General features: G+C 39.6%; 2 protein-coding genes across 2 annotated transcripts; both read right to left on the bottom strand.

The window, feature by feature from the left end:
* Window positions 1-4,492: 4,492 nt before the first annotated feature.
* LOC111232518 (protocadherin gamma-A2-like) lies at window positions 4,493-6,933 on the bottom strand. Its single transcript, XM_022760090.1, has one exon. The coding sequence runs from the start codon at window positions 6,931-6,933 to the stop codon at window positions 4,507-4,509; it is 2,427 nt and encodes an 808-aa protein (XP_022615811.1). The 3' UTR covers window positions 4,493-4,506.
* Window positions 6,934-9,978: 3,045 nt separating this feature from the next.
* On the bottom strand, window positions 9,979-17,280 carry LOC111232384 (protocadherin beta-16-like). Its single transcript, XM_022759879.1, has 4 exons — window positions 16,512-17,280; window positions 15,438-16,079; window positions 10,489-11,093; window positions 9,979-10,377 (listed from the first exon to the last, which is right to left on the bottom strand). Exons 1-4 carry the CDS (start codon window positions 17,278-17,280, stop codon window positions 9,979-9,981), a joined length of 2,415 nt encoding a protein of 804 aa, XP_022615600.1.
* Between the last annotated feature and the right edge of the window lie 3,792 nt (window positions 17,281-21,072).

Below are 21,072 nucleotides of genomic sequence, written 5' to 3'. Positions count from 1 at the left end.
TGCAACAGCTCCATACTCTCAAATGTAAGAGAGTGAGCTGATGAGTTTGATAGACAATATGCTGAAGACCAAATTAAAGTAAGTAAAATGAGTAAAATGGTATGGATGGATGGATGGATGGATGGATGGATGGATGAATAGATGGATAGATGGATAGATAGATAGATAGAGAGATAGATAGATAGAGAGATAGATAGATAGAGAGATAGATAGATAGAGAGATAGATAGATAGAGAGATAGATAGATAGATAGATAGATAGATAGATAATCTCCTCTCTCTTGATCCAATCTAACTGATGAGCACAGTGACCTACATTTAGCAGTGGAATTAACATCTAGTACAACACAACTGCAACACTCATCCACAAGCATAAACGAATATTGGAAAATATCGCAGCAGTGTCATTTCTTCTGTATGTACCTAAAACATTATGTTGGCACAGGTAAGAATGCCTATTTTAGAATGGGTCATCATGGTGCTTTGCATTGTCCCCTGCTCACACACACAGTATTAGTATATACAGCTGCAGAGCATGACATTCCGCATATCATGATTGTGCATTATTCAGGAAATGACTGCACAGCAGCAGCAGCCAGGATTATTAATATTCATGTAATTTAAAGCCTGGGGTAGAATCTCCTAGCACATAAAAATAAGGGCAATGCAGCTGCCTCTGGTACAAGACTGCAAGTTCCAATTTCAGTCTTGCATGAATATGGCTTCCAAAGCATAATTTTTAGAAGAAATGTGTCTTATAAGTATTCATCATGTTGGGTATGTTAGCTGGTTTCAGCACAGTTTATGTAATGTGAAAAAGAGATACAGAGGAAAAGAGATAAAATACAGACATAGAAAAAGGATAGAAACTCATTCCGGGTCAACTCATTGATTGTGGTAGTTGAGTGTGGTGTTGATGAGGCTGTGATACTAATGTAACAGAGTAATAGAAATAGTGTACTATGTGGGATTTAAAGAGACAGGAAAATAATTAATTGTCTTACCTGTTCGATCAAAATGGAAGTTTCATTCAGAAAGAGCAACAAGAAAAGAAAGGAGAAAAAAGAGAACAGTTAGTATGAATCCTGATAAATCCTGAAAAAAACAGTTTAGTCAGATCTTATAACATTCATTTACATTCATATGCATTATGTACATATCCACAGGGAAATAATGAAATTTGGGTTGATCTTGTGACATATCTGACACTGTGATGTTGTAAAACTGCTCCACAGAAGTCACCATGAACAAAGTGCAATAGGAGAACTTCAATGGGCTGATTTCACCAAGATACACTTAATGAATAATTAAATGAATGAATGAAATACTTTGTTGGTCTTGGTAAATAATAATAAAACATTGTCAGCCAAGCTAAAGTTTCAGCTTGCTCAGCTGTGTTAGTCTCCATTCCCTCCTCAGAACATTATTAGCAAACCACAAATGGAGCTGTGGAACTTCCTATTTTTAAATTAAACCATCAACTTTGACTGTCAGTTGGCAGCAGACACCTTTAAGACTGCTCTCACCTCTAATGTAACCTGTGTTGAAAAACCTTTTGGAAACTTTTAGACTTAAAGTTAGTCTATTTTTGGCCATTTAATTATATAAATTATGTCTTAACTTACCAGACCTCATCACTTAAAAAGTGTCAATGAATTATCACCTCTGGTGAATGATGTGCTAGAATCATCTAGTTGGGTGATAACATGGCATCAAATTGAAGAGAATGAAGAACAAGAATTTGAGGTCTACACAGTTATCAAGTTAAAAATATTGTCTCTACACAGACTTGCAGCTTAAAAGTGTCAGCAAGGACACTCCTAGAATTATATATGCAATGTGTCAGCGGTTTTCCAAAATTTCATCCCCTACTTTGCACAACATGTGTATAAAACAAAACTGCACATGCGATTAAAGTCACTGGAAACTCTGTGATGTGTTAATTGCCATAAGCCATGCTGTTGCTGTTGACATACTTTTCTATCACTCCAATTCTGTCAACTACACTGCTTAAAACAGTATTCTTATGCTCTAGATAACGATAAAAAAAAAATAAATAAAAAAAAAAGATTAAGCACTGCTTCTTTTCCCCCTCCTACCATAGCTGAAATTAGGAGCACAAATGGGCCTTCAGCTATAACACCAAGAGGAACACACATGGATTCATATGGAAATTCTTTTGATGACAAAACCTATCTGCTTCACTACCATGACACAGTCAGCAGCAGGCAGGAACACACACATACAGCCACTTTATGTAACATAGACACATCACCATTTAACTGTTGTATAAGACCCTAACCACTGACTTGAGTGAAGCTTCAATAACTTTCAACATATATACATACATATAAAATGAATATTATTTGCTCGTGTTAATGTGACTTTAAAAGTGCTTTGTTTTTTTTGTTTGTTTTTTTTAACTGTTTTGTATTGCATGTTTACTTTTGTATGGCTGAAACCTTTGTGTCATTATGCTAAAGAGGTTTTAGTAGAGTCTTATTGAGAGGTGGTCTCAAAAAACAACATGACTTGAAAAAAAAGAAAAAAGTTTATCCACAACAACTTGTATCTGTTGAAAGTTGCAACTTTCGTTCTATGATTAGCTGGATTTGTATGGCATTTTTAGCAAAGTGTCAGATCTTTTGAGAAAAAAGAAAGACCACTATTACTATTTGAAGTTATTATTTGTGCTTCTTTCAAAATGCTCTCTCCTCCATTTCAAGTTATTACACCTAACCTGCTGTGTAACATTAACTCTAAGGAAAGCATGAAGAAAAGTGGGATTTCTGAATGAAGCATATTTAAGTGAATAATGTCTAATGTAGAGAAGAAGATGTCACATCAAAGAAGGCAGCAAACCTCTGAAAGATAATCTCTAAATTCAAGAAGTAACATCTTAATAGATGAAATGTAAGTAATGAATTCATCAGGCTTTAATGTCTGACCATCAAAAATCTATGACTGAAAACTTCGCTTTTTCAATAAATTTAAAGCTGAAATGGAAGGCAGTCTGGACCTTTTATATAATGCACAATAAAAAGAAAAAATAGGTGCCATGAAGTAAACAGCCATATTTATGACAACTGGATGAGTCTTTAATTTAAAGCTCTTTCTACTATGGATTGTTGTCAGCTGACACTGCGACAAAGACATGCATGCAAGTTTTTTTAAGTAATTTTTTGGGGCATTTTTTTTGCCTTTATTCTATAGGACAGAGAGAGATAGACAGGAAAGAGAGAGAGAGGGGGGATGACATTCAGACTTGAACCCATAGCCACTGCGGTGAGGACTAAGCCTATTTGGTAAGTGCGCTACCAGGTGAGCCACCGAGGCGTCCCCAGGGTGCAAGTTTTTTTTCTTGTTCATTAGAGTTGTATTGTTGTTATGATGCCCATCAGTTTTAGTTTTCTGTTATGAATGTCCTTCCCCTGTGTCCTTTTACAAGTTCTGTGCAAAAGGTCAGTAGGCCAGTGGAGAAGTAGAACACACTTTTCTCTTCATGTTTATTTTTCATTAAATGTATACAGTCTGTTTGAATATTTTTCAATTCGTGACATATAGCACCGGGTGTTTTTTACATGTCTCTGTCACACAAGAAATCATGTGTTATTTTGTGAAAACATAACATATCAATATCAAAACTTGGTTGAAGTGTTCCAAGTACAAATGAACTATAAGTAAAAGTGCAAAAACATAAAAAGAGGCAAAGACAGGTACCCCAGCAACAAAGCAAAACTATAACCGCTAAGATTATATTCCCTCCTCTCAGAAGCCACATTGATAGAGTAGTCAAAGTGGTCTACCATGCATTTTTACTGCAGGATATAAGACACATCAACTAGATGTAGGCTAATTATTTAACTGGTTGTATTCCTCTTTAAAACAATCCAATATTTATGTTTGAGCTTTTAAGGGAAACAGGTGCTACTCACACTTATGTTGTTCTTAAACACTATGTTCTGTTGTTAAGTTAGTTAATTAAGCTATAGAAGCAATGCACATTTGCAGATAATAAATCAATGGAAAGAAAACATGGTGAACAAGCAATCTGGAAAAGAGACAGACAGACAGACAAAGAGAGACTGCTAACTAGACAGAATAGAAGACTAAAATGAGGCAGGCAAACAAGACAAGCCTGACTAAAGTTACCACAAACAACTGCCAGTTGTCGATACAAACAAGAATAATTACTTTAATACTATTTTCAAAAACATTCCAAAAGATAGACTGGGTACAAGGTTAAGATTGCCTCTGTATTTAAATCGGATCATGGGGGATAAAGTTGAAATTAATAGCAGATCTCCAAGACCATTACAAAACATTTTGATGCACTAACAGCATATTCATGCATAAATAGATGTGTAGAAAAATGCCATCATTTTAAATATACACAACAGCATGGGTTTTTCTAGTGATTCTATAAACCATGAGAAAATCTGACGCAACCATTATGTATTTGACAGTCAGAAGGTCCAAATTTATTGCACAGAGATTATTTGGACTCTCATTTGACCACGTAGCATGGATGAGGTACACCTGCCCTCACCTTCAGACTAGCTCTGTCTGTACTGGTGCGCCTTAGGGTGTTTTTTTGATAGGCTGCACTCCTTTTCTTTAGTGTGTCAGTGTCTGTGCTTGAGCCAAAACGAAAATCGCCTCTCCACGACCCAGTGGTCAAGAAGGAATCATACCGATCATCTTTCAGCAGGGTCCCACAACGACTTAAATCTGTAAAGCTAGGGGGGCAATACGTGGTGGGGAATACGGGGAGACTGGTGGCGGTTGAACGGTACACATAACCACGCCGACAGAGCTTAAAATAAAACACTCCACTGATTAAAAGGATGAAAAGAGAGGAAACGGTTGACAGAGCGATAATCAAATAGAGCGTTAAGTTGTCTCTGTCCTGTGATTCATCAGCAAGCTCAAAAAGTTCACTTAAAACAGGCAGACCGTCACCAATTATTATGCAGACTGTAGCAGAGGCGGAGAGAGATTCCGACCCGTTATCCGTTACCAAAACGACAACAGTTTGTTTCGGTTCGTCGTCCTCTATGAATGTTCGCATTGTTCTGATTTCTCCTGTGTGCAGACCTACTGTAAACATGTTAGGCTGCGTTGCTTTGATTATTCTGTAGGAGAGCCAGGCGTTATGGCCAGAGTCGGCGTCCACAGCAACCACTTTAGTAACCAGGTAGCCTTTAGGCGCTTCAGCTGGCACCATATCTTCAGCTATGAACCCGGTGCTTTGGACAGGATATAGCACAACGGGTGTATTGTCATTTTGGTCCTCAATGAAAACATTTATAGTACAGGTAGTGGAGAGTGCGGGGTCGCCTCCATCTCGAGCTGTCACCTTAATTTGGAAGTGGACTGACTGTTCATAATCAAAGAGACGCGATGTGAAGAGCTCCCCTGTTTCTGAGTTGATGGTAAGAAAAGAGGACACTTCTGACTTTGTGTCCTTTGATATTTGGTACAGTACTTTAGCATTAGATCCATCGTCTGTGTCTTCTGCTGTCACTTTCATCACAAAAGTGCCAACGGGTTGGTTTTCCAAAATGTTGGCATTGAACTCGCTCTGCGTAAAAGTTGGGCGGTTATCATTTACATCATTAACCACGATTGTTAGAACTTTCACACTGGAGAGTGAGGAAGAGCCCGCGTCAGTGGCAGTGACTGTGATGTTGTACTCTGGTTGAAGTTCTCTGTCTAGTATTCCGTCAGTCACTAACATGTAATAGTTTTTCACCTCTGATAAAAATTTAAATGGAACATTGTCTGAGATTGAACACGTGACGCGCCCACTGCTTCCTGTGTCCAGGTCATAAATATTAATAAGAGCAACCATAGTTCCTGGTTTAGAGTCTTCAGCCACGTTAGCAGAGACTGACTTTATTTCTATCACTGGTTTATTATCATTAACGTCAATTACATCAATTATAAGTTTACAGTGAGAGGCCTGACCTCCGCCGTCTTTTGCCTGAACATCCAGCTCGTGAGTACTGGCCTCTTCATAGTCAATAAGACCTGTCACCTTTACTTCTCCACTCAGTGGGTTCATTTCAATAACTCCTGACATCTTGTCTGAGAGGTGACTGAAAGAGTAGGTTATCTCTCCATAAACACCTTCATCTAAGTCCGTGGCATTCAGTGTTGCTATGACAGTTCCTACGGCCGAGTTCTCTGGCACAGAGGCTTTGTAAACTCGTTGGCTAAAAACTGGGACATTATCATTGGCGTCCAGAACACGGATATGGATAGAAGCAGTTCCTGATCTGAATGGATTTCCCCCGTCAATTCCGTTGATTTTAAGCACATGTTCAGCTTGTGCCTCCCGGTCCAACGCTTTTTTGAGAACTAGTTCAGGATAAGCATTGCCGTTTATTTGGGTAGTCATTTCCAGTGTAAAATGGTCATTCGCGCTCAGTTTATATTCACGGACAGAGTTGGTACCCAGATCGGGGTCATGCGCGCCCTCCAACGGAAATCGCCTCCCTAGAACTGTGGATTCCACTAAATCTAGATTTATTTCTCCCGCAGCAAAAACGGGACTGTTGTCATTTATATCTGTAATATCCAAAACTAAGCTATATGCTTGAAGGGGATCTTCAAATAAGAGCTGATACTGGAGGATGCAGACAGCTGCTTGCGCGCAGAGCTCCTCTCGGTCTATCCGCTGGCTGATCAGAAGATTGCCTGACGCAGTGTCCAGTTCACATAGTTGGCTGGTTCCTTCTGCAACAACCCGGACTCTGCGAGCATCAAGCTCCGTCACTTTCAGCCCAAGATCCCGCGCAACATTCCCGATAACAGACCCTCGCTGCATCTCCTCTGGAAGGACATAGCGGACTTCTCCAAACGAAACACCAAAAAGAAGGCTGAACAACAAAAAACGCAGCCACCGTTTTAAGTTTACTCGCTGGTCCATTATTAAACATGCTTTCAGAAACAAATGTACTATCGACATTATGGATAAATCCTAAATATATACAACCAAATATAGAACTGAAAATGCCGCTGTAATGCACGTTTCCCTGCTTCTCTAGCTGAGTTAATCATGCTCTATTAGGGAAGCTGTCAGCTTGGATTCCTCTCGCTATCCCCGTTTCACTCTCTCTCTCTCTCTTTCACACACACACACACACACACACACACACACACACACACACACACACACACACACACACTAACCCACTCGCTCACAAGCACTCTCGCTCTCTCTCTTCTTCTCTCCCCATACACACCCACACCAACACAAACACGCTTGCATACACAGCCCTTGGCTCTAACCCAATACTCCAGTTCCACTGACACAGATAGGGTGAGACAGGCCATAGCATCCTCGAGTCAGTGAGTCAGACATTATAAAAGAGCGTCACCCAGAGACTGAGAGGATAATTACAACAGTGGACAGTATGCAATGATATTAATATATTATATTTGTTCATATTTTAATATAAGTTCATGCCACACCTGACCAAGGTAAGCCCAGGCAAAATCAGGGTGTGTTAACTTAATATTACACAAGATGAATAACATCCATGTTTGAAGAAGCAGAGGATGGACACACTAAAAGCAACACATGACTAAAGTAATGCAATACTATACAGTACTTTTGCAATGAATACCACCTGCTTAATTCTTATATGTCTAATTTAATTATTCCTCATTTTGATTCTTCTGACATAGTGATTTAACTAATATTTTCAGACTAGAGTTTGTGGTGTGGTATTGATTGAATTGCATTGCACTGGATATTAACACACTCATACTGTAAGTGTGGATATGGCAGTGGACTTTGCACACACACTCCTCCAGCTAATCATGCTCAACAACAATATGCTGGCCGTGGAAACCAGCAAGTTTCTGGGATCTACAATCTCCCAGGAACACAGGTGGGTCTGCAACATAAACTCCATTACAAGTACAAAGTTACTTCCTATGTTGTTATGGAAGATTAGCTGTTGATCTAGTTCTACAGTGCCATTACTGAGTTTGTTCTCTGCACATCAATCACAGTCTGGTCTGGACAGGAATGGGTTTGAACATTGAGTTAAATCTCCAAAAAATATGTCTGGGGCCAAATCACACAGCATCCAGGACTTATATGTCTTACAAAATACAGGGGGCAGGGAAAAAATCACTGCAGACCCCTCACACCCTAAGCATTAATTGATTCAACTTCTTCCTCTGGTAGGTGCTACAGAGCACAAACACGCAAACAGCCAACACCACCCAACACAGTTTCTTTCAAGAGGTCACACTCAGCCAGTTATAGAAGCCATTGTGCAATAACATTTACTTAATATCCCCTCAGTATGATATACAAGACCACTGTAAACACTGAAGATGGATTCCTCCATCGATATATGCCCATGGTGCAAACTCTGAATGAAGAGTAACTTATGATCAACACAGTATTATGCAGCAGTGAGTCCAGAGAGAAAATGTCCAGATGTTTTTCTGGTATGTGACAAACATTCAAGTCAGATATATGAGAATTTCATAGTGCATCAAACTGTCCAACAGAGAATTTGACAATATGACATAAATCACTGTTAACCACAGTGTCCAACAAAAAAATAAAATGCATGTTAAAACACCTCAAACATGACAGTAAAGAAAGCCAGGACCAGTGAAAGTGCAGTAATGGAGAAAACAATAATAAGTGGACTACTCTTCTTACTCTGCTATGAATAAGGTGGAGTTCTAAAAATGTATTTTGTGTAACACTCAGAGATTCAAAGGATAACAAATTTGTAAGTTTAGTTTTCGTTTTGCCCCGACCACCATTGATAACTACAAAATAAAGTGAGTCCAGCATTTAAAGTTGTTGTAAAGGCAGGATGAGCACACAGCAGGAAGGTATTTTTGCCAAAAATTACGAAGAGTTCAGAGATGTACTGCTGCACCGAAAAACTTTGTTATTTAAACTCAACTGACTATATGATTTTATCACTAGACATATTTTACTGATCCTGCTTAAGGATAAATGTAATAAAAATCTGTAGAACTACTGTGACATAGTATGCTTTCAGTTTGATATATTGGAGATTCCACTTAAAATTACTGAAAGGAATATAAGGTTATTGCCTGCTGAGTATTATTTCACTTTATTACGAGTCTGATCTGTGTATAGATAGATTTATATTTGTTGCTTGATGACCAGTGTTAGACACATTGAACACCTGTCTTTACAATCAACAGTGAAATAAGGATTGCAATAATTAATTGAGTTCTGGGAAACCTAATTAGCTTAATAAACCAATCAATGTTACAACAGCAATTTGAAGTCACTGCTAATGTTCAGTGCCATTCTCCATCTGTCATTTGAAAAGGCAGAGTACCTGAGTATATGGTTACCTAGATATTTTCTTACAACTACAATTTTTTAAAAATGTAAAAATTACAATAAAAAGTGAACTGGTGTAGATTAGTTAGGGTCAAATATAATTGTTTTATTTAAGAGAGAGAAAAAATGTTGTTGAAAAAAATATTTTCAATGTTTTCTCTAGCAAATGTGATACTAAACTCTACTTCTCTTTCAGACATGTAAGTTTAAGTACAATCTCAAGGGACTGAAAAAATATCTTACACTGAAACTAAATGGAGCAGTGTCTTATTCAGGTGAAAAAATTAAAAGAAGGAAAACCTAAATAATTTGGATTAAAACATTAAACTCAGTGAGACTAAAAAGGGAGCACATATTAGAAAGACAGGTCGAGCCCCCCAAAAACAATGCGTCAGGAAATCACTGTTCAGCACCAAGGACAGAGAATCAAGCCAGAGCAGTGAGATGTATTCTCCTGACAACATGAACTCATGTGAACAAACGGAGGCAGGTTGGCCGTGTGTGTGAGTGTGTGTGTCTTGTGTCGCTGTGTGTGTGTGGTGTGTGTGTGTGTGTGTGTGTGTGTGTGTGTGTGTGTGTGTGTGTGTGTGTGTGTGTGTGAATCAAAATGTCGAAAATGTTTCATAGATCTGGGACAGATGACATGGAACATGTCCCTACCTCAGGAGATTCATTAACATCCCCAAACGCATCAGCAAAGTCAGAAGGACTTTTCTTCAGAGTCTGGTCAGCAGGAAGTGTGTTGTCATTATAAGATGTCACAAACTTAAAGTCACTGGTTCTAGAACCTGTTGTCAGGTACGCGTCATAATTGTAAGTGCTGCGTAAAGTTCCTGTGCCGTCAACATCTGCGTAATTAGGAGGCAGATAAGCGCTGGGGATGGCGACTGCTCCGTCAAACAACAGTCTGGGCTTTCTCCTGCGACAAAACCTCACACCCAGGATGATGATGATGAAAGTCAGAAAAAAGGTGGACACAGACACCAGAGCGATGATCAGGTAAGAGGTCAGTTTGGAATTCTTCTCATCATAAGAAATATCCTTCAGTTCTGGCACCTCAGCCAAGTTATCAGAAATAAGTAAATACATGGAACAGGTGGCAGAGAGAGAGGGCTGTCCGTTATCTTTCACTGCCACAATAAGGTTCTGTTTCATGCTGTCAGATTCAGAAATGTCCCGCTGTGTCCTGATCTCTCCGCTGTGGAGACCAATAGTAAAAAGTCCCGGATCAGTGGATTTCACTATATGATAGGACAGCCAGGCGTTCTGTCCGGAGTCCGCGTCCACCGCTATCACTTTGGACACCAGAGAGCCTCCGTGTGCAGCTTTGGGGACCAGCTCGGTCATGAAGGAGTTGCCCGCCGGGGCGGGGTACAGTATCTGAGGAGAGTTGTCATTCACATCTGATATGAAGACACTGACGGTCACGTTGCTGCTGAGCGGAGGAGAACCGTTGTCTCTGGCCATCACGTGGACTTTAAAGCTCCTGAACTGTTCATAATCAAACGACCTCACAGCGTGGATCACCCCCGTGTCTCCGTTAACAGACAGATAGGAGGACACCGGGGCACCGTTCACCTCACCAGCTAACAGAGAATAAATCACTGTACCGTTTTGTCTCCAGTCGGGGTCTCGAGCAGTAACGGAACATAAAGTGGAGCCAGGTTTGTTATTTTCAGTCACATATGCGCTGTACGACTGTTCCTCAAACACAGGTGGGTTGTCGTTGATGTCAGCTACAGATAACTCAACAGTTTTAGAGGAGGACAGAGGTGGAGAGCCCTCGTCAGTGGCAGTGATTGTAATGTTGTAATCAGACACTAGTTCACGGTCCAGTTGTCCTGTGGTCACCAGAGAATAATAGTTTTTAATAGAAGGAACCAACTTAAAAGGGACATTCTGCTGAATGGAGCAGCGGACCTGTCTGTTATTCTCTGAGTCTCTGTCCTGCACGTTAATGATGCCCACCTCTGTACCAGGTGGAGTGTCTTCTGGTATGGGATTCTTCAGTGATTTCAAAGTGACTACAGGGGCGTTGTCATTCACATCAGTGATATAAATTATTACTTTAGCATAGGATGAAAGCCCTAACCCATCTTTTGCTTTAACGCGTATTTCAAATGTTGTAGTAGTTTCATAATCAACAGCACCGATTACTCGTATCTCACCTACTTTACGGTCAATACTAAATATCTTCTTCACATCTTCAGTAACATGTCCAAAGTCATATGTCACATCTCCATTGACTCCCTCGTCTGCATCAGTCGCGCTCACTGTGACCACCACAGTATCTAAAGGAGAGTTTTCAGGCAGACTGGCTTTATAAACGGCCTGGCTAAACACTGGGGCGTTATCATTAGCATCCAGCACAGTGACGTGTATGACTACGGTACCTGATCTCTGAGGGGAGCCACCATCTAGAGCTGTGACGAGCAAATTAATGTCCTCTTGTTTTTCACGATCAAGCTCTTTATCAAGAACGAGCTCTATTGTGTTTCCGTCAACAGCCAAAACGAAATTCTCGTTCTTCTTAAGGCTGTAGTGTTGAACTGAATTTTGGCCTACATCCGCATCGTGTGCCTCCTCTATCACAAAACGAGCTCCCCTGACTGTGGATTCTTGAATTTCTATATTGATAAATTCTTCGTTAAACTGTGGTGAGTTATCATTAATATCTTGGACGTGAAGACTAATCCGATGAAGTTCAAGAGGATGCTCCAGCACGAGCTCATGTTTTAGGATGCACGAAGCCTTTTCTCCACAGAGCCCCTCTCGGTCAATCCTGTCGGCAACAATCAATTCTCCGTTATTCAGGTTTATGTCACAGTAACGTTTGTCAGTCCCGTCAGTGTCAATGCGGGCTCTCCTTTTAGAGAGCACGCCCGTTTCCAGCCCGAGATCCTTGGCTATATTCCCAATAACTGATCCTCGTTTCATCTCCTCTGGAAAAGAACAGCTAATGTCTCCATATGCGATATGCAAAAAAAGAAAGAGGAAACAGAAGCAGCGCGGCTGAAACAAGATCATTTTAGAATCCATAATCAATGATGAGTTTTTGTTGAAGATTAAAGCGAACAAAAACAATTCAACCTCATAACACGGATAGCAACTGCGATTCCAGGGCGATTGTGACAAGATACAAGAGCACAAAAATGCGTGTCCATACCAGAGGATAGAGGGATTCAAATGTCTTAAGCCTGGTGTATAGCGCCACCGTGAGTTAGGTTCAACAAAAACACTGATAATATAAACAGAAGCAAAATTTCAAAGTGGCTGCAGCCTGCTTACAATTACTGTTCATCTATTGAACAAACACAACATCTATGATGTATAACCAATATTTTCAACTGTAGTTATGCATGAGGTTCAAAATCAGGAGACAATCAGGAAACTAGCAAAGTCAACAATCAAGGCTTACAGTCTACCTAAAATGCAGACTGATAACATTCAGGCTATGCATTTATATGAATTCCCTATTTTGCATTCATAAACTCATGACTGGCATATCTCTAACCTTATGTTTTGTTACTGTGAGGATCCAGTCTTTGTTCTGTGATGTAGACTTCATTTCCTCACAGTCACACTGCCTCAGGTTCACCAAAACATGGCTGCGTGCAGATAATCTAAAATAATGGTAGCTGTCAGATACTCAGTCAATCCACAGAAAAAAAGAAGAAAAAAAAAGGGAGAACAGCTGTCACCAAAATCACTGTACACTAGAAAAAAATATCTGGGTGACCTAAAATGGAAAATTGCTCATTCTTTCAACATGGCCTATGAAGATTACCTGCATGAACTTCAAACTGTATTCTGATGGTCAAGGTGACTGGTATTCTGCCAAGTCACAACCTGAGAAAATGTATTACTGGTTTACAGCATAGGATCAAGCCTGTTGAAAACACAGACTGGATAAAATAGACATGATTCAGTGATGAATATGAATAAAATAAACACCATTCATTCAGAGCATATCAGTGAGCAAGCACAATCACTGCAGAAATATCCATGTGGTCACACACTATTTTACTATTATTTTTTCTCTCTTCATTTGTCATGTATTTTCACTTATAGTGGTCAGACGAGAAAGAAATTATCCATATCAAACCTCAATCAATAGGAAGCCTGAAGAAATGCCTGTTGAGAAAGCGTAGCGGATTGGATTCAAAAGTAAAGATCTACAGGCTACCGGTGATGCGATCCATCATGTCTATGTAGGTTTTCAGTCATTCATCTTTTAAGGTTAACATACCAATCTACTAGATAACATGATAACATAAGTTCCATGGGCTTAAGTGTAACACCACAGTGAGCGTTTACATTTATTTATGTTGCAGAAAACCTCTGTCCAGAGCAACTGTAAATGAGGTATAATCCAAGCCACAGTCAATCAAGTCTAAGCCATCATGAACAACTGACAAAGAGCTCACTTAGAAATTCCTTCTGACACAAGGGACAGAAGATTGCAGGTGTATTAGATGAGACAAAAATGCATAACAAGTGGACTTTTTTTGGTTGTTTCTGTCTGTTTACAGGAGTGAGACATAGAGAGACAGAGAGACACAGACAGAGAGAGAAAGTAAAAAAGGTTTAGCACCAGATTCACATCCTGAAAATGACATACTGTAGCATGCATAGCTTCAGACAGTGTTCACTGTGCAACATTAATCATCAGATTGTGCTGACAAGGTGCTTTAGCACTCAGAGAAACATATGATTGGCATGTGCAGTCTGTCAGAGGCCATCACTGAAACTCAGTCACATTGCCCCTTTTATGCTCCAGCTGATCAGCGGTACACAGGTTACTGCTACTAATATGCCAAGTAGTAAATTTAATCAAGCACTGAATGCACTTACTGTATATTTGATTTTTTTCAGATGTTATGAGATAATATTAATGAAAAATTGAAGACCACGATTTTGATGACACTACAAAAACAATCTTCTTAAAAGTGAATGTCAACACATCAAACCTTGAAATGAAAAATAAACTTACTTTATGCTGACCAAACACAAATAATAACAATTCTACAGATGGAAAATCAGCTCCAGTGAGGTGACAGTCTTATGCAAAAGCAAAAGATGTGAAGACAGTAAATTTCAGAATAAAACACAGACTTGCAGAAGACAAATGTGATTGCATGAAGATTACTCTTCTGGGTTGGACAGCAACCATAACATTTCCAAAACTAATTCAAACACCCTCTGTCAGAAATGTATTTCTAAAAAACAAGTGAGAAAATAACAAGCCTCTGTAACATCTAAAACGAAAAGTGATCAAGAATTTATCTAATAAGCTCCAAATCTCATCTTCACCATGCTAAAATGAAAGCAAGGGATCAAATTAAATCGATTTCAGGCACTAGAAAAACTTTCAAGGAAAACCATTGAGCTTGATTAAGCAACCCTTTATAGTAACTGCTTTAAATAGATAGAAATGGACAGGCTCACGAAAATAGACACTGAAGAACAATTACGCAGCACAGCCCATTTTTACGCACGGAGTGGAAAAAAATGTTTCGCCAGTTTGGAAAAAATATCGGTTTTAAATAGGGCATGTAAATCATTCCAGATGAAATGTATGAAAGGAAATGGGTTTGAGCTGATTTATAGAATTTTCGACAAAACTGATGCTATTTGAAATCATACCTCTGGACATCCTTCCAATTCTCCAAACGCATCAGCAAAGTCAGAAGGACTTTTCTTCAGAGTCTGGTCAGCAGGAAGTGTGTTGTCATTATAAGATGTCACAAACTTAAAGTCACTGGTTCTAGAACCTGTTGTCAGGTACGCGTCATAATTGTAAGTGCTGCGTAGAGTTCCTGTGCCGTCAACATCTGCGTAATTAGGAGGCAGATAAGCGCTGGGGATGGCGACTGCTCCGTCAAACAACAGTCTGGGCTTTCTCCTGCGACAAAACCTCACACCCAGAATGATGATGATGAAAGTCAGAAAAAAGGTGGATACAGACACCAGAGCGATGATCAGGTAAGAGGTCAGTTTGGAATTCTTCTCGTCATAAGAAATATCCTTCAGTTCTGGCACCTCAGCCAAGTTATCAGAAATAAGTAAATACATGGAACAGGTGGCAGAGAGAGAGGGCTGTCCGTTATCTTTAACTGCCACAATAAGGTTCTGTTTCATGCTGTCAGATTCAGAAATGTCCCGCTGTGTCCTGATCTCTCCGCTGTGGAGACCAATAGTGAAAAGTCCCGGATCAGTGGATTTCACTATATGATAGGACAGCCAGGCGTTCTGTCCGGAGTCCGCGTCCACCGCTATCACTTTGGACACCAGAGAGCCTCCGTGTGCAGCTTTGGGGACCAGCTCGGTCATGAAGGAGTTGCCCTCCGGGGCGGGGTACAGTATCTGAGGAGAGTTGTCGTTCACATCTGATATGAAGACACTGACGGTCACGTTGCTGCTGAGCGGAGGAGAACCGTTGTCTCTGGCCATCACGTGGACTTTAAAGCTCCTGAACTGTTCATAATCAAACGACCTCACAGCGTGGATCACCCCCGTGTCTCCGTTAACAGACAGATAGGAGGACACCGGGGCACCGTTCACCTCACCAGCTAACAGAGAATAAATCACTGTACCGTTTTGTCTCCAGTCGGGGTCTCGAGCAGTAACGGAACATAAAGTGGAGCCAGGTTTGTTATTTTCAGTCACATATGCGCTGTACGACTGTTCCTCAAACACAGGTGGGTTGTCGTTGATGTCAGCTACAGATAACTCAACAGTTTTAGAGGAGGACAGAGGTGGAGAGCCCTCGTCAGTGGCAGTGATTGTAATGTTGTAATCAGACACTAGTTCACGGTCCAGTTGTCCTGTGGTCACCAGAGAATAATAGTTTTTAATAGAAGGAACCAACTTAAAAGGGACATTCTGCTGAATGGAGCAGCGGACCTGTCTGTTATTCTCTGAGTCTCTGTCCTGCACGTTAATGATGCCCACCTCTGTACCAGGTGGAGTGTCTTCTGGTATGGGATTCTTCAGTGATTTCAAAGTGACTACAGGGGCGTTGTCATTCACATCAGTGATATAAATTATTACTTTAGCATAGGATGAAAGCCCTAACCCATCTTTTGCTTTAACGCGTATTTCAAATGTTGTAGTAGTTTCATAATCAACAGCACCGATTACTCGTATCTCACCTACTTTACGGTCAATACTAAATATCTTCTTCACATCTTCAGTAACATGTCCAAAGTCATATGTCACATCTCCATTGACTCCTTCGTCTGCATCAGTCGCGCTCACTGTGACCACCACAGTATCTAAAGGAGAGTTTTCAGGCAGACTGGCTTTATAAACGGCCTGGCTAAACACTGGGGCGTTATCATTAGCATCCAGCACAGTGACGTGTATGACTACGGTACCTGATCTCTGAGGGGAGCCACCATCTAGAGCTGTGACGAGCAAATTAATGTCCTCTTGTTTTTCACGATCAAGCTCTTTATCAAGAACGAGCTCTATTGTGTTTCCGTCAACAGCCAAAACGAAATTCTCGTTCTTCTTAAGGCTGTAGTGTTGAACTGAATTTTGGCCTACATCCGCATCGTGTGCCTCCTCTATCACAAAACGAGCTCCCCTGTCTGCCGACTCTTGAATTTCTACATTGATACGTTCTTCGTTAAACTGTGGTGAGTTATCATTAATATCTTGGACGTGAAGACTAATCCGATGAAGTTCAAGAGGATGCTCCAGCACGAGCTCATGTTTTAGGATGCACGAAGCCTTTTCTCCACAGAGCCCCTCTCGGTCAATCCTGTCGGCAACAATCAATTCTCCGTTATTCAGGTTTATGTCACAGTAACGTTTGTCAGTCCCGTCAGTGTCAATGCGGGCTCTCCTTTTAGAGAGCACGCCCGTTTCCAGCCCAAGATCCTTGGCTATATTCCCAATAACTGATCCTCGTTTCATCTCCTCTGGAAAAGAACAGCTAATGTCTCCATATGCGATATGCAAAAAAAGAAAGAGGAAACAGAAGCAGCGCGGCTGAAACAAGATCATTTTCGAATCCATCGTCAACGATGAGCTCCCCGTGCGGCGAAGAAACGATTAAAGAAACAGTTTCACTACATAACACGAATAACAGCAGCGATCCAGCGTGATTGCGACGCTATCTAAACCGGTCAATGGGCGTACAAGAACGTCAGTCCACAGAGGATAGAGGAATTAAATCATTGTAAGGATGGTGTATAGCGACACCGTGAGTCCAACAATAACAGCGATTAAAAAATAAAAGGAACACTGTTAAAATCATCTCCGCTTACACAGCTTTAAAAAAAAATATTCCAAATAAAACATAAGGTGAATTAACTCTCACATTTGCAACCTCAAGTACCCACAACCAGTCTTGATCTGGATATCAGTTGTATGCTGTGTATGCATTTAGGTCAGCGCATCACTCACGTGAAGGTATGTGGACAGCATGCACTTTTTCAAGCCATACTTTTTAAAAAAATAACGATATCATGGGCAAACTACATACACAACAAGTCCTGTAAATGATTTCAGGTTATATTTTAAATCTTTGAGTCCCTACACTTAAATAGCATAATCTGCAGTCTAAATGGACTGTAGCACACACGACCACAGAGAGCCGCTATTGCCACATAACTTAACATGTTTGTAAGTTGTATAAAAATCACACCACATATTACAGTAACTGCAGTCTTATCTCAAGCTAGTGCAATAGTATGAAGTAATTTATTGTAATAAAAGTTAGTTTGATTCACACCATACATTAAATGTATATTAAATTCATAGCCTCTAGAAATGCCCAGACCGGGCAAGGCTGTCTTTGACCTGTGTCAAAGAGACCAGAAAAATGGACCTCAGTACTAGAATCAGACCAGTAGACCAGATTTAGTTAGTCTTATAGGCCTCTAAAATTGAGAAGGTCATGCCATGGCCACATCAATATGGAGAAGCAAGACCACAATCCCAAAATAATAAGCCACAAACACAGAGGAAGAATCCCGACAATCCCACAGGAAATCCAGAATATCAGAGAGAACCATACTGGTTATCAACTATTCCATCTGCATGTCATCAATAGGCTACTCGACCTAACAACTACAAACAGAGATCCAAAACAACAAGGGTAAGAGCACAGTCAAAAGAAGAACTGTAAGTGGTTCAACAGAAAGATGATTTAATGAGCTGAGAGTAAGAGATACAATCCACTGAATCAGTTTATGGCCATGGAATGTATGATTGAACTCTTAAAAGTAATATGATGGAACAATTATGTCGATTATTGTTTTACAGATATGTTATAATAATCACAAGATAAAAATCAAGAATGAGGACACAGATAATTCTGGAAATAGTTTTTGAGTAATGTTTGATGAACTGTTACTTATTTTTAATCCAATGCTATTGTGTTATTAAAAGATGGTGAAGTGAAAGTGAAAAGTACCAGAGAGGCTGAGCAGACACAGATGGTGGGAGGCAGGGGAAGTACCTGAATTACAATAATGTTAGATTTTTAAAAAAAAAAAAAAGAAAAAAAAAAAAGAAAAAAAAAAGCAAGATTGTGAGTTTGTGGCAACCATGACATGAACATTTGGTACATGACCTAAGAAATTTACCAAAATTGGAGATGTTTTCGGCCATACAACCATGAGCGTGATCATAGTTCCACTCAGTCCTTTGGTAACTGCAAATGATATAATGTAGGATGTCCATGTAGGGCAAGTAAAAAGGGTATAACAATGCTAGGTTTAAGAGAAGCAGGGAGCACTCATCAACTGCCTGGGGACACAGGGTCGCCTTAACCAAAGCACCTCAACGAGGGAAAGACTCCTGGAAATAATCAACTACCAAAGTGACAGATTTGTGAGTTAAGCCAAGACAGCCTGATGGACCAGAGCGCTTCAACTATGGGACTTTGACAGCAGTTGACGATCCTCTATGACATAATACCACTTCTGCAAAAGCAGATAAGAACAATTTTTTTTTAGATTTTTGGACTGTTCCATCGTTCAACCTTATCCCACAGAATCCGAAGAGGTTGTGAATAGGATAGTTAGAATAGATAGGAAGGTGTTCCAGGAAATTAATAGTTGAAAATTGTTGTATTTCTATATTCATAACCTTTGAATAAATGTTTTACTGTTTATAACTGTTATCTTATTACTTTAAAATAAAGTACATCTTCTGCATTTAAAGTAAAGGTTTCCTAGCTTTATTTTATCTAACCTAAGGGTCTCTTAAAAGTGCCAGTAGCCTCTCCTCAGTGATCCCTAGCATCAAAAGTATATTTGCAGCTTAAATGATATCCAGCATCCACAACAACTGTTACAATTAGAAGGGAGATGTTGTGAACCATGTTTTCATGAAGTATTCTAAGGTCAGCCCAGACAAGGTGCTAGTGAAGAGGAAGCGGGGGCTTTAAGAAGAAGAAGACAGTTAGTAGCTGGGCAAATCTCCTTTGCCTCAGCTTATATTTTATATGACTAGAATTCTGTTCAGGTGTTCAGTCAGGCAACTTAATCTTTTTTTTCTCCACTTTAACGTGATGGATGAAAAGGACTCTTTCTTGGGTAACATCTGACGTCATACAATCAGCTTCAGTATGTTGACAAAATTTCATTTTACAGGTTCCAGGAAGAGTATGAGACATGCGATAAGTTTATAAACAAAATCATTGTTTAAATTCTGACTTGGACACTACTTCTATTACCAATGTTTGGATACAGAACTACAATTAATCGAGAGAAAACTCAATGAAAAATCAAAACCATAGAAATATTGCTTGGAGAAAAAAAACATTTTTCTCTAGACTTGTTTCTATCATAAACTGTGCTCGAATCAGAAATGAATCAAAAACATCAAAGCTCAAACAAGAGAAGCCAATGTAACATAATTGTTGATAATTGAAGTGGATAGGCTTTAAATGTAAAACCCTACTTTCTTCAGGCAGTGTCTTCCGCCTGTGCTCTATTTTATTACACAATGAAAGCATTTCCAAGGAGATTTCATACATCTAATTTGTGAAATACACATAGCAGTCTGCTAGATACCATAATAATATATGTCCCTGGACTATATTGAAACATCAGTGCTTATGAAAAATGTTTAATGTAAAAGTCAGGTATTGTATAAGACATGTGATGGTGATTATGGCCACAGACATGAGTTCCTCCTACACAGTGAATATGTGATTGTGTGAGTGACCTAATTTACTACTGACATTCTACTGTTGTGGAGTCTGATTACTAAGAACCAGTTGCATTGCACTGTATGTTGCGATCAAGTTGATTACTGATGTAAATGAAACATTTGTTTTTTCAAGCAGATAGCTGGATTTCACATAAGTAGACACAGAATCTGTATATTTGATGATGTTTATGTAATGAAAAATTAGAACCACTTGCTAAAAACAATTAAAGATGCTACGCCTTAAGAAAAGAATGTCACTGTGCCAAAAAACATTAATGGTAGCAGATCGGTAATGAATAAACCGCTCAAACAAAATGTTTCACTCATACAAAAGCTTCAAAATGTACCTACCAAATCAATGCAAAGAATCTATTGAACACATAATTCTAAAGACAATACATGATATTCCTAAAAATCAAATATAGATGTAAGAGACATGAGAATCATATCCAGAACTGATTAAATGAAATGACCTGTAAAGACCATGAATGTACTCAAATGTAACAAGTTATGACGTCTTCCAGTACTTAAGAGCCTCAGGTC

This window comes from Seriola dumerili, unplaced genomic scaffold (genome assembly GCF_002260705.1).
Source record: "Seriola dumerili isolate Sdu_G_001 unplaced genomic scaffold, Sdu_1.0 BDQW01000331.1, whole genome shotgun sequence".
Taxonomy (NCBI): Eukaryota; Metazoa; Chordata; class Actinopteri; order Carangiformes; family Carangidae; genus Seriola; species Seriola dumerili.
Note: the sequence above shows the minus strand (reverse complement) of the source record. Positions and strands in the feature narration are given on the sequence as shown.

Coding starts and splice junctions, on each gene's coding strand:
- LOC111232384 (XM_022759879.1), bottom strand. CDS start 17,280: ATGAAACGAGGATCAGTTATTGGGAATATAGCCAAGGATCTTGGGCTG. Junction 16,080..16,511: donor TAGTATTGACCGTAAAGTAG/GTGAGATACGAG, acceptor AGTTATCTGTAG/CTGACATCAACGACAACCCA. Junction 11,094..15,437: donor GCCCTCTCTCTCTGCCACCT/GTTCCATGTATT, acceptor AGTTATCTGTAG/CTGACATCAACGACAACCCA.
- LOC111232518 (XM_022760090.1), bottom strand. CDS start 6,933: ATGGACCAGCGAGTAAACTTAAAACGGTGGCTGCGTTTTTTGTTGTTC.